At 31.3% G+C, this 16,806-nt stretch overlaps 1 protein-coding gene across 1 annotated transcript; it reads left to right on the top strand.

The window, feature by feature from the left end:
* The first annotated feature begins 14,401 nt into the window (after window positions 1-14,401).
* LOC129873423 (light-induced protein, chloroplastic) lies at window positions 14,402-16,514 on the top strand. The gene is made up of 3 exons (XM_055948518.1): window positions 14,402-14,947; window positions 15,706-15,901; window positions 15,996-16,514. Exons 1-3 carry the CDS (start codon window positions 14,478-14,480, stop codon window positions 16,308-16,310), a joined length of 981 nt encoding a protein of 326 aa, XP_055804493.1. The 5' UTR covers window positions 14,402-14,477; the 3' UTR covers window positions 16,311-16,514.
* The last annotated feature ends 292 nt before the right edge of the window (window positions 16,515-16,806 follow it).

The raw sequence follows: 16,806 nt of genomic DNA, 5'->3' as shown, positions 1-16,806 counted from the left end.
ATCTATGGATATTCCGAATAACTATGTATCTTATTTCTTGTAAAGTGTTTTTATAGCGGCACATTACATATGGACATCCAAGGGGGAGTGTTAAGTGGAATGTAAGTGGAATGTCCACAAAATTATTTAAATAAAGTGGGGCCCACTGAAAGTGGGCAGCCCACTAATTTTCTCCTATATATATATGCCATATTGGCATGAAGAATATAAGGTAATAAGAAAAAGAAAACAAAACAAATACAGATTACATTTCCTTCTCGTTCTCTTTTTCTTCATCTGTTTTCCTTCATTTTCTCTTACTTTCTCCACTTTATTTTGTTAAAAATATAATATTTCATAACAAAAATCATCTTTTATGACTTTTGATTTATAAGTGAACAACCAATTATACAAAGAGGCCGTAAGAAGCCTATATCGAAGGCATGAAAATAGGGATAAAAGTCGGCCCATCAATGGCCCTTTAGGTGCCTCACTGTCACAACTGACCATCAGCTCTAAGCCCATTCCAATTGTACAGTGGACACCATAGTGGAGTCTTTTAAATGTCTTTAATTTATTTTAAAGACATTGGAACCTCTTTTAACATACTCACTCAGTCTCATATTACTTGTCATGTATATTAAAAATAGTTATCTCAAAATAGTTATTAATTTAAATAATCAAGACAGAATTAATTATATTTTTTTAATTTTATCCTTAGGATTAATTATTATAGAATTAAAAGACACATAAATAGATAAAGATCAAAGAATTAATAAGAGATATATTAGTCAAATAACACTTCTGAATAATGTTTTCTTTGTTATGTCGAAAAATGGGCGTGGTTTAAAATTAATTTTATCTTTATAAGAAAAAATCAATTTTAGTAAAAAGAGTCGCCACTTAATTTTTTAAAGAAATTAAGAAAACTTAATTTAAAAGACCTTAACAGATTTAAGTCTTAAAAATTCAGAGAAAAAGGTACGAGGTTCATATTACTATTTTAAGAAGGTTTTAGCACTTAAAATAGCCGCTAACATGCGGTTGTCCAACGATTTGAAAATTATTTGACTAACTTTGGGAAAATGTATTTTAACAATAATTAAAGTATTAAACAATTTTGAGAAAAATATAAATTTTAAAATATTTAAGATAGTTTATAAGAATGTTTGACTTAGTAAAATGATTAAATAAAGGAAAAATGATGAAAACAAAAATGGTATCTCTTTAGGGGATTTAATTAAGTTAAATTAAACAATTAATATTAGAACTAACACAGGATAAATAAATATTATCAATTAATTAAATAATAGCAAAAGGCAAACGAAATAATAAATAAACTACCCCAAATAATATACAAACAAAAGTATTTAAAATAGTGTAGAAATATTTATGTACTCATGTTCTTCGGATCAGCGCCGGGTTATTAATCGGAAGACAAAAATATAGTATTTTGTCGTTTTTTGCTCGGGTCGATCTCCATCATTTCCGAAGGGCCTATCTACCCCTACCCCTCTTAGATTTATTTGTTAATTCAATCCTAAAGTGATCTAAAAGAAATATTAAAAACTAGCGTCCCAACTTAATATCCAAGAGGCATTGGACGTACTATTAGGACAGGTGTTAGACTAAAGAAAATATAAGTTTCTTAATTAGACACATCGTCAAACAAAAACAAATAAGACGTCACTTAGCACATACAATCTCAAATAAGCCTCTATATTAATTAACTAGCATGCTTCAAAACACAGATAAATAGTGAGGGTTAAAGCAAGTATTAAGCGTGTGTGTGAACGCCAAGCCAAAAGGTCATAGAAACAAAGTTTAATTAATTAAACATATAAGAGCAATCTTAATTATAGCCTAGTTGGGATAAGAGAAAGACATTGTTGACCATTTTAATTTATTAATTAAAGATCTTAATGAAATTATAGAAACAAGATTTATACTTTATTACATGCTGAAAATTTATAAAATATACTGTAGGCATGATTCATAAATGAAATGATATGCTGAAAATTTATTAAGGTATATATGAATTTAATATAAAATAGTATGACAAGATAATTACTAAATCCTACAGATATGATTTCCACTCATGAACTTAAAAGGTTGGAAATTATTAAATAAATACTATATTCATGATTTCTATGTAACATAATATGCATAAAATTAATTAAAATTGCAGGCGTGGTGTCAAAAATATAATAATGTAATAAATATATATTATAATCCTATAGACGTGATTTTTAACTATAACATTATGGAAAGAAACACTCATAAAGGCCCATAGACATGATATCGACTTAATTTGCATGCTAAAAATAAATTGACAAGGGTCTATAATATTTAAGCATTTGACATAATGAGAAATATTTATAGAATCCTATAGGCACGATTTCTAAATAGAATAATTGGATCAAGACTTGTTAGATTTTGTAGGCATGGTTTTCTACATTAAAATAACATCATAAAAACATTCATTATTACCGGATAACATGCTAAAAATATTAAATGGAGTCTTTGAATATGATATCAAATATTTGACTTGCTTGGGTTTATATAGTTTCTATAGGCATGATAAAAGTAATATTTTATCGTTAAAATGGACATGTAGCTATGCAAGTTTACATGATGAAAATTAATCAATAGACACCTACAGATATGATATCTAAAAAGACAAGTTATAATACAAATTTAATTCTTGAATAAGCATTTTATAACATTATGACAATTTAAAAGTGACAAAGACAAATGCAATTTATTAAATCTACAATACGAAGGGGTTCCAAGAAGTCAAAATTAGATACATACAAACATATTGAAATGACTACGGATATTTAAAAACCCAAATTTAAATACTTTGACACGCATGTTGATGGTTAATTAATTAGCCTAACATGCTTAAGATGAGATAGATAAACAACTATTTTATCAACAAATCTAACAAGTAGATACGGATAGTAAAACATGTAGCACATAAACCCTCCCCCTCTTAAATAGTTCCCCCAAGTAATTTCATTATGTAATATATACAAATTATTACATTTTTAGACAAAAGTAAATAAATAAATAAAAATAATATGAATAGACAAAGATGTAAAATGTAGTAGCTTCTCCGACCCAAGCAAATTCTTCTCGTCTCAAACTTGGAAGTTCCAATCCTGCTAAACTATGAAGAAGATACAAAGTAGTATACGAATAACAAGGACACATCGTAATGATAATTATATCTCAACAAGACAAACAAACAAGGTAAAACAATAAACCAAACATATAAAGAAAGTTGTAACTAACCTAGGTACTTTGGTTAGAGGAATAAGTAAATAGGAATCTGAAAACCCAATGTTAAATACTAGAAGTGATGTTAAAGTATGCAAGAAACTCACTCCTTTTTTTTTCGTTTGAGATTTTTCTATCAAATAAAAATATTTTCTTTCTTTCTTAGCTTTCTCCTTACTCCGGTCTGTCTTCTGTGTGTGTAATCTCTGTCTTTATATAGATGGGTAAAAGACCATCCCCCTCAAGAGAGACAACTGGCCAAATCCCTTTAATTTAAAATTTTCCACTAAGTTAGACAAAAACAAACCACTTTTCAAGATTTGTCTCTAAAATCTTTTAAAAGATGCTTTAAAAAAGTTAAAAAGGACTAACCTCTTTTTTTAAAAGATGCTTTAAAAAAGTTAAAAAGAATAACTTTATTTAAAGTAGTGGGTACTACTTTATCTCAAATCATGAAGGGACAAAACTAATTATGATAAAATACAAAAAATGATCATAGCTAGGGCTGTACAGGATTAACCGATAAACCGCACCAAACCGACAAACCGAACCAAACCGGAAAAAAAAACCCGACTAGTGGTTTGGTTTGACTTGGTTTGGTGTTTGAAAAAAAAATCCGACCATTATAGGGTTGGTTTGGTTTTAACTAAAAAAAGTCAAACCGAACCCAAACCGACCCGATTATAGATATACTACTTTTAAATTATGTTATACATAAAAATATTTATTAAAATGTAATTTATAAATATTTTTTAAAATTTTTTCATAATTTTTGTTTTCTTTCTTACATTTAGATTTGGACTTGAGTAGCTCATCTAAATAATATACAAAAAAACTTATCTTATAAAGTTATATTATAAAGTTAAAACTTCAAACAGTGTTGTGCCTCCATCTTATATGTTGATATTTTGTAATAGAACTCTTTTTAAGAAGCACTGCTCTGTGTTTTTTATTAGATACTATGAGAAACCCAAAAAAATCCGAAAAAACCCAAAAAACCCGAGAAAACCCAAAAAACCCAAAAATTTTTTGAATCTTGGGTTTGTCAAATCATTTGAAGTAAACAATCAATCCAATATTTGTTTTGAAAACAAAAATCTGTAAATAGAGTCTAACATGAAATACAAAATATAATCAAACCAACATATATACAACAATCATATGAAACTTAGATTTGCAAGAAACATAACATATATATCTACATACAAATATAATGAAGTAAAATTTAAATGCAACCATACCAACATATATACAACAATAATATGAAATTTAGATTTGCAAGAAACATAATATATATATAAATCTATATACGTATATAATGAAATAGAAGTAAAATGAAATCATACCAAGACGGATCTATGAAGATCCGTTTTCGATTTATCGTCTCGTTCGTTTAGCAACGACCCTCGAAGAGATCGTCGTTACTGGTTAGAGGCTGCCGCTGTACGCCGTCGTCGGAGGAGCTGCTGGTTCGCAGCTTACCATTGATGGTTGCTGCTGTCCGCCATCGCTGGTGGCGTCAATGGTTTGCTGCTGCTGTCCGCCATCGTTGGTGGTGTCGCTGCAGCTGGTGGTCGCTGGAGCTTGCTGTCACTGGTTGGAGTTGCTGTTGTTCGCGTGCTGTAGCTACTGGACAGCATCGTCAGCTGCTTGGAGATCGCTGTCGCAGCTGCTGTTTGTCATCAATGGCTGCTGCGAGTGAGGGAGACGGTGGGGCTGCTCGTGTTGTTGAAGGTTGCTGCTGTTTGCAGCTGTGCGTCGTCGACGTTTTTGTTCGACGACGAAGATAGGAAGAGAGAAGGAGAGAAAATAGAGAGAGAAAGAGGGACAGCGTGAGAGAGAGGGACAGCGTGAGACATGAGGGAGAGGCGGTGGCTATGTCTTCTTCTCCTCTTTGGAGAAGATGACCAAAAAGAGGCAAAACCAAAAGAAAAGAAAAAAAAAATTGGTTTAGGTTAGGGTTTGGGTGTTTTGATAGTGTAGTTATAATCCTAGCCGTTCATTAATTGAGATGAGCGGTTTGGATTAAATCTCGATATTTGATAAAGATGAGATGGATGGTTGTGATTTAAGATTTAAAAATGGTTATATAGTATAAATTAAAATTAAAATAGATTGAATAAAATGACTATGTTTTAAATCAAATGGAGAAAAATTGAATAAATTGCTAATTAATTAATAATCATAATATATAGATTGAATAAGTAAAAACATAAATTTATTCAAGTAGCCGTATTTATATATAAAGCAGCTACTTATGTATACGCTACGCAGATGTGTATATATATATATATATATATATATATATATATATATATATATGACGCTCGTATGTATATAATACATACTAAAATATAGTTAACTAAATATATAATAAATTTAATTAAGTAATAAATTTATATGCACATGTATACAAGACGTATTAAAATAGATATATAATATATGCATGTTAATATGAATACGTAAATTATAAAATAAACTTAGCTAAGAAATATTTTTTTATGTAAACAAAATATACACATATATACTAAACAGATACGTAAGAATATTTAAATGTATTAAAATAATAAGAATAATAGTAGTAATATTAATAAATAGCAAAATATTATAAATTATGAATATCAAAATATACGATCTATTTATTAAACTAAATGTAAACTTATTTAATTAATAAAGAAATAATTTTGAAAAATGCCTATTTTTTTTAGATAGCAATTCGAAAAGTAGTTATGGATGGTCAAAATTGGGTGTCAACATTCTTAAGAATTATCATGACAACTCAAATAGGACGGAGAGAGTATTTTCGATCTAGCAAGTTATAAATGGAAATTCTCACGGCCAACTTTGTTATTTCACATGTGTTGCAGGGTTCTTTCTAGTTGGAGGCAAAAATATTTATTATCTGCATCCAGCGGTGTTTGTGATAATTAATAAATATAAGATATGTGTTTTATTATCAGCTTAATCATATTATTAAGTGATTCATATATTCTCACTTATATGGCAGTAATTTTTAAGATTAAATTATTTGATTTGATAAAAATATTAAATGCGGTAATTTTTAACACGATGAAATTAAATTTACGCCTTCTTTTTTTAAGAGGGGCTTGAACTTGTAATGTTGTGTGATAAAATGATCGTTTCAGCTAGTGCACTCAAATGAGTTTTGATTTTGAGTGTGCATAATTAAATATATTACATTTTCTTAGTGTCTATTTGATTTAATTTATTTTATAAGCTAAAAAAAAGTTGAGGCAATTTTTTTTTGGCTTATAAGCTGTTTTAAATAAGTTAAGCCGAACAAATTCAATTATTTTTTTAAATTTATTTTAAACACAAAATGACTTTAAGTTAGTCAGACTATTTATATACATATATATATATATATATATATATAAATATTGGGTGGATGCGTACCCTCGCGATTTCATGTAGGTCGCCTCTGAGTAAAACATGCAGGAGAGAAGAAGTTTGATTTTTCCATCGGTCAATCATAATTTAAAGTTATTTAGAATAAATAGTAATTTGTTGTAAAATAAGACTAAATTAATAATTTAATAATGAAAGAGGGAGTAAATAGGAGAACAGAAGAGGAAACAAAGCAGGAAAATTGCAGTGTATCTATATTTTTGTGCGTCTGTGTGTGTACATTTTGTTGCCAAAGTTGGCAATATATAGGCAGAAATGGTGAGCAAATTGCCAAGAAAAGGTGGGCAATTTTCCCAAGTGGACATCCACATCCACTGCTGTAAGTGGACATCCATATATACTTGCATAATACTCTTCCTTGGATGTCCACGTAAAAAAAAACTTTACAAGAAATAATATACATAGCTATTGTAAATATCCATAAATATTGTGTCTACATATCTGGTAATACGCATTGATTGCTGTCTCATTAAAAACCTTACCAGGAAAACCCAGTGGGACTAAACCTTGGTTAAGGAAAAAAGAGTGCAGCGCGTATTTTACTCCCCCTGATGAAAGCTTCATTTGATATTTTGGAGACGACGCATTCCAACTTTATATCTTAATTTCTCAAAAGTTGATGTTGGTAATGCCTTTATAAATAAATCTGCAAGATTATCACTTGAACGAACTTGTTGTACATCAATATCACCATTCTTCTGAAGATCATGTGTGAAGAATAATTTTGGTGAAATATGTTTCGTTCTGTCTCCTTTTATGAAGCCACCTTTCAATTGAGCTATGCACGCGGCATTGTCTTCGAATATAATTGTGGGTATTTTAACATTATTTTTCAGGCCACATCTTTCTTTGATGAATTATATCATCGATCTCTACCACACACATTTTCTACTTGCTTCATGAATTACTATTATTTAAGCATGATTTGAAGAAGTAGCAACAATTGACTATTTTATAGATCGCCATGATATAGCAGTCTTTCCGTGTGTAAACAGATAACCTGTCTGAGATCGAGTTTTATGTGGGTCTGATAAATAACCTGCATCTGCATAACCAATAAGGTCTGCGCAACCTTTGTTAGTATAAAACAAACCCATATCAATAGTACCCTTCAGGTATCGCAAAATATGTTTGATATCGTTCCAATGCCTTCGCGTTGGGGATGAACTATACCTTGCTAGCAAATTAACAGAAAATGTTATATCAGGTATAGTTGCGTTAGCAAGATACATAAGTGCGCCAATAGCACTGGATATGGTACTTCAGGACCAAGAATTTCTTCATCCTCTTCTGGAGGTCGAAATTGATTTTTTTCCACTTCAAGTGATCGAACAACCATTGAAGTACTTAATGGATGTGCTTTGTCCATGTAAAATCTTTTTAAGATTTTTTTCATGTAGGCAGATTGATGAACAAAAACTCCGTCAGCTAAATGTTTAATTTGCAAACCTAGACAAAGTTTTGTCTTTCCAAGGTCTTTCATTTCAAATTCTTTCTTTAGATATTCAATTGCCTTTTGTACCTCTTCAGGGGTTCCAATGAGATTTATGTCATCAACATAAACGGCGAGTATAACAAACTCTGATTCCGTTTTCTTAATAAAAACACATGGATAAATAACATCATTAATATAGCCTTTATTTATTAAGTACTCACTTAGGCGATTATACCACATGCGCCCTGATTGTTTCAGACCATATAATGATTTTTGCAATTTTATTAAGTATACTTCCCGAGACTTTTTACATGCTTGAGGCAATTTTAATCCTTCTGGGATTTTTATGTAAATTTCATTATCAAGTGAACCATAAAGGTAAGCTGTAACTACATCCATTAGATGTATATTAAGATTTTTATGTACAGCTAGACTAATGAGATATCGAAATGTTATTCCATCCATAACGGGTGAATATGTTTCTTCATAGTTGACTTTGGGTCTTTGAGAGAATCCTTGTGCAACAAGACATGCCTTGTATCTTACAATTTCATTTTTCTCATTTCGTTTTCGCACAAAAACCCATTTGTAACCAATTGGTTTTACACCTTTGGGGGTTTGGACTACTGGTCCAAAAACCTCACGTTTAGCAAGTGAGTCTATTTCTGATTGAATTGCCTTTTGCCATTCTGGCCAATCACATCTACGTCGACATTCTTCGACGGATTTAGGCTCAAGACTTTCACTATCTTGCATGAGGTCAATTGCAACATTATATGCAAAAACATTATCCACCGTAATTTTCGATCGATCTAGATTTATCCCATCACCGGTAGAACTTATTGAAAGTTCTTCATTCACTTGAGTCTCGGGTTCACTGATTTCTTCAGGAATATCAGGAATACTCAAATCTTGACCTTCTTCAGGAGGTTCTTGTGTAGTATCATCTTTATTATTTCTTACGCTTCTCTTTCTAGGATTTTTATCCTTTGAACCAAATGGTCTACCACGCTTCATGCGTGTTTGAGATTCAGAAGCTATGATACTAGTAGATGGTCCTTTAGTGACATCAATCTGGATAGGCATATTCACTGCAGGGATATGTGATTTAGTTATCCGTTTCAAATCAGTAAATCCATCTGGCATTTGATTTGCTATTTTTTGTAAGTGGGTGATCTTCTGGACCTGCTGCTCACATGTGCGGGTACGTGGATCAAAATGTGATAGTGATAAAATTTTCCACACAATTTCTTTTTCTTTTTCGGGTTCCTTTTTCTCTCCCCCTAATGGCGGGAAAAATGTTTCATCAAACCGACAATCTGCAAATTGAGTAGTGAATAAGTCTCTAGTCAACGGTTCAAGGTATCGAATTATTGAGGGTGAGTCAAACCCAACATATATGCCCAACCTACATTGAGGACCCATTTTTGTACGTTGTGGTAGTGCTACAGGCACATATACCGCACAACCAAAAATTCTTAAATGGGCTATATTTGGTTCATGACCAAATACTAATTGTGACGGAGAGTATTTATTATAATATGTCGGTCTTAGACGTACAAATGCTGCTGCATGTAAGATAGCATGACCCCAAACAGTAATTGGCAATTTTATTTTCATTAGTAGAGGTCTTGCTATTAATTGTAGGCGCTTAATAAATGACTCTGCAAGGCCATTTTGAGTATGAACATGAGCAACAGAATGTTCAATTTTTATCTCAATTGATAAGCAATAATCATTAAATGCTTGGAATGTAAATTCTCCAGCATTATCAAGGCGAATGGCCTTAATTGGATAATCTGGGAATTGCGCTCTCAATCTTATTATTTGTGCTAACAACTTCGCAAACGCCAGGTTGCGAGATGATAACAGGCACACATGAGACCATCTAGATGATGCATCTATTAGGACCATAAAATATCTAAACAATCCACTAGGTGGATGAATAGGCCCACATATATCTCCATGTATACGCTCTAAAAAACTAGGAGATTCGATGTCAACCTTTAGGGTCGATGGTCTAGCAATTAATTTGCCTTGATAACAAGCAGTACATAAAAATTCATCATTTGTAAGAATTTTCTGGTTCTTTAACGGATGTCCAGTTGAATTTTCAAGAATTCGTCTCATCATTATTGATCCAGGATGACCTATTCGATCATGCCATAGCACAAATAGTTTTGGATTAGTAATCTTTTGGTTTATGATCATATTTGCTTCAATTGCACTAATTTTTGCATAATATAGGCTAGATGACAGATTTGGTAATTTTTCTAAAATATATTTCTGGCCTGAGACACTCTTGGTTATACCAAAATATTCAATATTCATTTCATTTAATGTCTCAACATGATATCCATTTCTGCGGATATCTTTAAAACTTAACAAGTTTCCTGGGAATTTAGAAGAAAATAGTGCATCTTCTATAATAAATTGTGTCCCCTTAGGCAGAATTATAGTAGCTCTTCCGGAGCCTTCTATCATTTTTGAATTACCAAAAATTGTAGTAACATTAGCTTTTCTTCTAAGTAAATTGAAAAAATATTTCTCGTCTTTAAATATAGCATGGGTTGTTCCACTATCAATTACACAAATATCCTCGTGATTTATCATCGATCCAAGCTAGATTTGAGGCATTTCCATATTTTCTTCAATAAAAAATAAAATATGTATTAACACATGGTATATTACACAAATTTTTATTTATTTACATTGATTAGAAAAATACAAACATCATATTTAATACAGATAAAAAAAATATTTATATATTATTAGTCTTGTCAATATTCATATTTTCGTCTGGAAAATTAAAGAAATCAGCTACATCCAGATGCATAGGCTCAATATTATCTTCAGAGATAAAATTTGTCTCTAGATTATTTTTTGCCCTTTTTAATGATGCCTGATATAGCTGAACCAGACGTTTTGACGACCGGCAAATTCGCGATCAGTGCCCCACACCTCCACATCTATGACATATTATTTCTGAATTATTCTTTGGTAAAGCTTCTGGCTTTTTACTCTGCCTTTTATATTGCTGGTTATTTCTCGGTGCCAGCCAAGCATCATGATTAAAAAAATTTCTTTGACTACGACCACGACCACGATTGGGACCATGGCCTCTTTGTCGTTGGTTAGAATTTGCCTGATTCACTTCAGGGAGTGGCAAAGAACCAACTGGCCAACTATCATGATTTTTCATTAATAGTTCATTATGTCTTTCAGCAATAAGAAGGTGAGAAAGTAATTCAGAATATTTTTTAAATTCTTTTTCGCGATATTGCTACTGCAGGAGCATATTCGCGGGTGGAAATGTGGAGTATGTCTTTTCAAGTTTATCTTGCTCAGTGATCTCTTCTCCGCATAAATTTAACTGAGCTATAATTCTAAATAAAGCAGAATTATATTCAGTTATATTTTTGAAATTTATTAATCTCAGATTTAGCCAATCATGACGAGCTTGTGGAAACATGACCAACTTCAGGTGGTCATATCTTTCTTTTAAATTTTTCCACAATTTAAGGGGGTCTTTTAATGTAAAATATTGTAATTTTAGCCCTCGTCAAGATGGTGACGGAGAAATATCATGGCTTTAGCACGGTCTTGATTGGATGCCATATTGTCATCTTTAATGGTGTCTGCCAGATCCATTGATTCTAAATGAATTTCGGCATCAAGTGCCCATGATGAGTAGCCTTTTCCAGAGATATCAAGAGCAGTAAATTCAATTTTGGAAATATTTGCCATTTTATAAAAATAAAATTAAATAAAACTCTTACCACTTTTGTTACCTTGAAAAATTAGCCGGAGCCTCGTGCTGATAACGTGTTGTAAAATAAGACTAAATTAACAATTTAATAATGAAAGAGAGAGTAAATAGGAGAACAAAAGAGGAAACAAAGCAGAGAAATTGCAGTGTATCTATATTTTTGTGCGTCTGTGTGTGTACATTTTGTTGCCAAAGTTGGCAATATATAGGCAGAAATGGTGAGCAAATTGCCAAGAAAAGGTGGGCAATTTGCCCAAGTGGACATCCACATCCACTGCTGTAAGTGGACATCCATATATACTTGCATAATATAATCCACATTTTAAAGTTCTTTTAGGAAAAACACGGTATTTAGGATAGTTCGGTGTATTAAAGTTCTCGCTATATTCAGGGTTTGAGGAAGAGTTCGACCACAAGGGTCTATTATACGCAGCCTTAATTTGCATTTCTGCCACAGATTATTTTTCAAGACTTAAATCCATGACCTCTTAATCACATAACAACATCTTTATCAATTAATCAAATCTCATCATTGTACTATTACTAATATTTTTGGACTCTATTCTAGCTAAAATATCCTGTGCAATTCATTTCCTCCGCCACTTAAAATGAGCAACTTTTGGTATAAAAGACAAGTCGAGACGAAAGAAATGTGAAAGGATAAAAAGAAAATTAGAAAATTCTAGAAACGGGAGAGTTACGTGTCTAGCTATCGTTCCCTCCTCCATATATCTCGAAACCCCAAACTACCCCTACTTCATAACTTATTATTATTATTATTATTAAGTAACAAGAAATAATTTTGCTACAACCGAAATATGCACTTAACTGATAAGACAGTAAATACATAAAATATGTCGAAAATTTATAACTCAATCATGATTGTCTATTCATAAAATTACACTGATATGTTATTATTATTGAATCATAGTTGAGCAAAATATAAATATAATTTAAATAAGATACTTTAAAATTCATACTAAGAATTTATAATCAATTAAAGATAAATGAAAAAAATCAATGTCAAATCATAATATGTAAATAAGATGTTTAACGTATAATGAAGTAATTGTCTATATTGTTCTTTACAATGATTTTTAACATGTTTAAAGAAAGTTCTTTTTGAAATTGAACTAAGCTTTTAAATTTTATTAACGAAAAAAAATATTTATCATAAAATCTGATCCAAATTAGATTTACAAGGAAATAAATAGCCTTTCGGAACGTTATGCAAATGTTTTACTTAGTCTCATATAATGTTAAGTTATGTAATACATCTTTGTCAGCTTGACTAGAGTATTTTTCCTTGAATCTTTGATTATTATAAATTTTTATAATTAATTTAGTGTATATATGTATTGCATCAATATAAAAAAATTACATAGAGAATGAGGAATACATACTGCAATTGAAGTTATAAGAATATATCATATTATTTAAATGGCAAAAATATTTGAGGGAAGAAATCATTTTTTTCTCAATTTCAAACTTCAACAATTAGAGAAAAGTAGTAGTAGTACTACTACTACTAATAATAATACATTCAAAGAGTTTTCTAAAAAGTGAAGATATATATATTTTTAAAGCAGACTAAAAAAGATAGTAAAACAAATAAATTAAAAAAGAAGGAATAATAAATAAATTAGAATTTCATCAATAAGAGAATATTTTTATTACTCAATTAGTTTGGATATGCAAACTGTCGGGTTTTATTGTGAGAAGTTAACTAGTTGGAGGGTAGAATTGTCATTTTACCAGAAATTAGTTAGTGTAACTAACAAGTTGTTAAAGTTGTTAGTGTAACTGATTTGAGTTAACTAGTATAACAAAGTGTATATATATACACACTAATTGTAATTAAAAGAATTGAGTTGAAGAAATAAAAATATCTCCTTTCTCTCACTTTACTCTTTCTTCTTTCATTTCTCTGCTTCTTCTCTATTCTTTTTACTGTTCATCTTCATCTTCTTTCTTCAATCTGTACAGCTCACATTTATCTTGAGTCTATGTGAAGATTCATAAATTTAGTTATAAAAATCAATCAACAATAATTAACTACGTGAATTTAGTTATGAAGATCAATCAATAAATTACTAACTCAATGAATTTAGTTATAGAGATTAATCAACAATTAATCAACTACACCATCCCAATCTTTTTTCCTTTTATCATATATTTTAAGATTTATTTTTTTAATAAACGAAAAAGAAAACCTATCAACATTAATTAAAATACTTGACCAATTAAGAAATGTCACATGATATTTTAAAAGATTCCGTGAGTTCATTTGTTAGTTTGAGATAGAAGGAGAGTATTTGTGAATAATTTTTTAATAGGTTAAGGATATTTCGGTTCTTTTTCGTTATTTTAAAAATTATTACAAAAAAACAAAACAAAAAAACAGAAGGGTGGAAAATAAATAGAGTAGTAATTAAGGAGGGTATGTATGTCTTTTTACAACAGCTACCCAAGGCCGACGCTCGTATAAAATACATCATACAGTACACATTCGATCGAGCTTCCGCTGTTTTCTTCATTTCATATTTTACAAAATAGCATTCCGTTATCTATTTACTCTAAAAAATGGCTTCCATCTCTTTTCTCAATCAAATTCCTTGCAAAACTCTCCAAATTACATCCCAATATTCAAAACCCACCTCCAAAATCTCAACTTTACCCATCACCTCAACAAATTTCCCGTTTAAAACAGAACAACACAGATTAATTTCAGTCAAAGAATTCACAAATCCAAAACCAAAATTCACGGCGCAAGCCTCAAATTACGACAAGGAAGATGAGTGGGGTCCAGAAGTGGAGCAAATAAGGTCGGGTGGAGTCGCGGTTGTGGAGGAAGAACCACCAAAACGTCCGAGTGAAATTGAGTTGCTGAAGAAGCAATTGGCGGATTCTTTTTATGGAACCAATAGGGGTTTGACTGCTAGCAGTGAAAATAGGGCAGAGATCGTTGAACTCATCACTCAGCTTGAGTCGAAGAACCCTAATCCGGCACCTACTGAAGCCTTGTCTCTTCTCAACGGCAAATGGATTCTTGCGTAAGTTCTAGATTTTTTTGGATTAATTAAGTAGTATGAATTGACTCACATGACCAATTGCTTCACTAGCTTGCAATTTTATTTTTTTGGTATTTACATGTTTGATAATTTCTACATATTTCCTGAATTATTACTTGATTTGTTGTGCTTTAAGCAATCGGATTCTTTTATTAATTTAAAAGTATCGTAGTTTGTTTATGGGTTTAAGGAATTAAACAGTCAGCGTATTAAAAGGGAAGATAAAGGAAACCTTCGGTACTTTGAAAACTGGAAGTATTGCTTATACATCTTAGTGATATCCTTATTTGCCTCGTTTGATAGAAGGTTCATTAAAAATTCAAGTATATGGGTGCTAACTACCACGGCTAAATAAACAAATTAAAGAAATTTTAATCAATGACTGCGACCACATTTGTTGCCATGTACATACGTCAAATATAGGTACACGGTCCACTCTTAATTTTAGAATGTTTTTGTGCTGCAGAAAAGTTGAAGGAGATTATATATTTTAGTTTGATGTGGAGATAAACCTTCTTTGAGCATCACCTAATCATTGTTGCATTTTACCTAATCATTATTGTGGTGAACGTTTAACAATAATTGCTTCCTTGTTGCATTTTACCTAATCATTATCTTTTGATGAAGACAAGGACATTGTTTAGTTCACGAAGAATGTTAAACGTTCTTGCTTCAGTGTATATGTGATAACTCGCGCTTGTTGGCATGAACACTTGGATTTTTGTACTGGAACACTGCAGGTACACATCTTTTTCTGGTTTGTTCCCCTTGTTGTCAAGGGGCAATCTGCCTCTGGTTCGAGTTGAGGAGATTTCCCAGATCATCGATTCTGAGACTTTCAGTGTCCAAAACTCTGTTGTCTTTGCTGGACCCTTAGCTACAACTTCCATTAGTACCAATGCAAAATTCGAAGTCAGAAGTCCTAAACGTGTCCAGGTAGTTATCTTCTTTGACATTTTTCTAGTCTTGTCATCGTTCGTCGTACTTGATCATCATTTTAGTCTCATGTTATACTGTGTTTGTGGTTCAGATTAAATTTGAAGAAGGCATAATTGGAACACCTCAGTTGACAGATTCTATTGTGTTACCCGAGAATGTTGAATTCTTGGGACAAAAGATTGATCTAAGCCCCTTCAAAGGCTTGATTACTTCAGTCCAGGACACAGCTTCCTCAGTGGCAAAGTCCATTTCAAGTCAACCACCAATTAAGTTTCCTATTTCCAACAGCAAAGCACAATCATGGCTGCTGACAACATACTTGGATGGTGAACTTAGGATTTCCAGAGGAGATGCTGGCAGTATTTTTGTGTTGATCAAGGAAGGCAGTCCCCTCTTGAAGCCTTAAAGAGACATGTTTTTGGAGTTGTGTATGATTATAATATACGAGAGCAAATAATAGAAAGGTAAAAAAAGATATGTAAACTAAAAATAATTTCTCCTTAAATCAAACTCTATAAATGGCTTGACCTCATGATTTGTACCTATGGTGTATTCAATATTGGAAAAATTATAGCCTGAAAGAAGTTAACATAAGAATCACTTTACATCATTTCAGTTCAATCTTGTCATGAACTTGAACCATTTGTTTTTCGATCATTTTTTTGCTGGAGAGATGCTATACAACAAGAAATCAATGCATGGAATAATTGTATGGTTACAAACAACATGAATTCAATTATCACACGATGGAGAAAGCTTGACGACAATATAAATTGTAAAATTGAATCGAGATAAATCGAATTTTACTAAATCTAGTTCAATTTGGATTTCCACGTAAGTTGAAGAGTATTAAAATTTCCTAAATCGATGAAATGCCAGTGGTAACAAAATAACTTTAAAAA

This window comes from Solanum dulcamara, chromosome 11, assembly GCF_947179165.1.
Source record: "Solanum dulcamara chromosome 11, daSolDulc1.2, whole genome shotgun sequence".
NCBI classification, from domain to species: Eukaryota; Viridiplantae; Streptophyta; class Magnoliopsida; order Solanales; family Solanaceae; genus Solanum; species Solanum dulcamara.
The sequence above is the reverse complement of the archived record's forward strand: the minus strand, read 5'-3'. Positions and strand labels throughout refer to the sequence as shown.

Coding starts and splice junctions, on each gene's coding strand:
- LOC129873423 (XM_055948518.1), top strand. CDS start 14,478: ATGGCTTCCATCTCTTTTCTCAATCAAATTCCTTGCAAAACTCTCCAA. Junction 14,948..15,705: donor AACGGCAAATGGATTCTTGC/GTAAGTTCTAGA, acceptor GGAACACTGCAG/GTACACATCTTTTTCTGGTT. Junction 15,902..15,995: donor GAAGTCCTAAACGTGTCCAG/GTAGTTATCTTC, acceptor TTTGTGGTTCAG/ATTAAATTTGAAGAAGGCAT.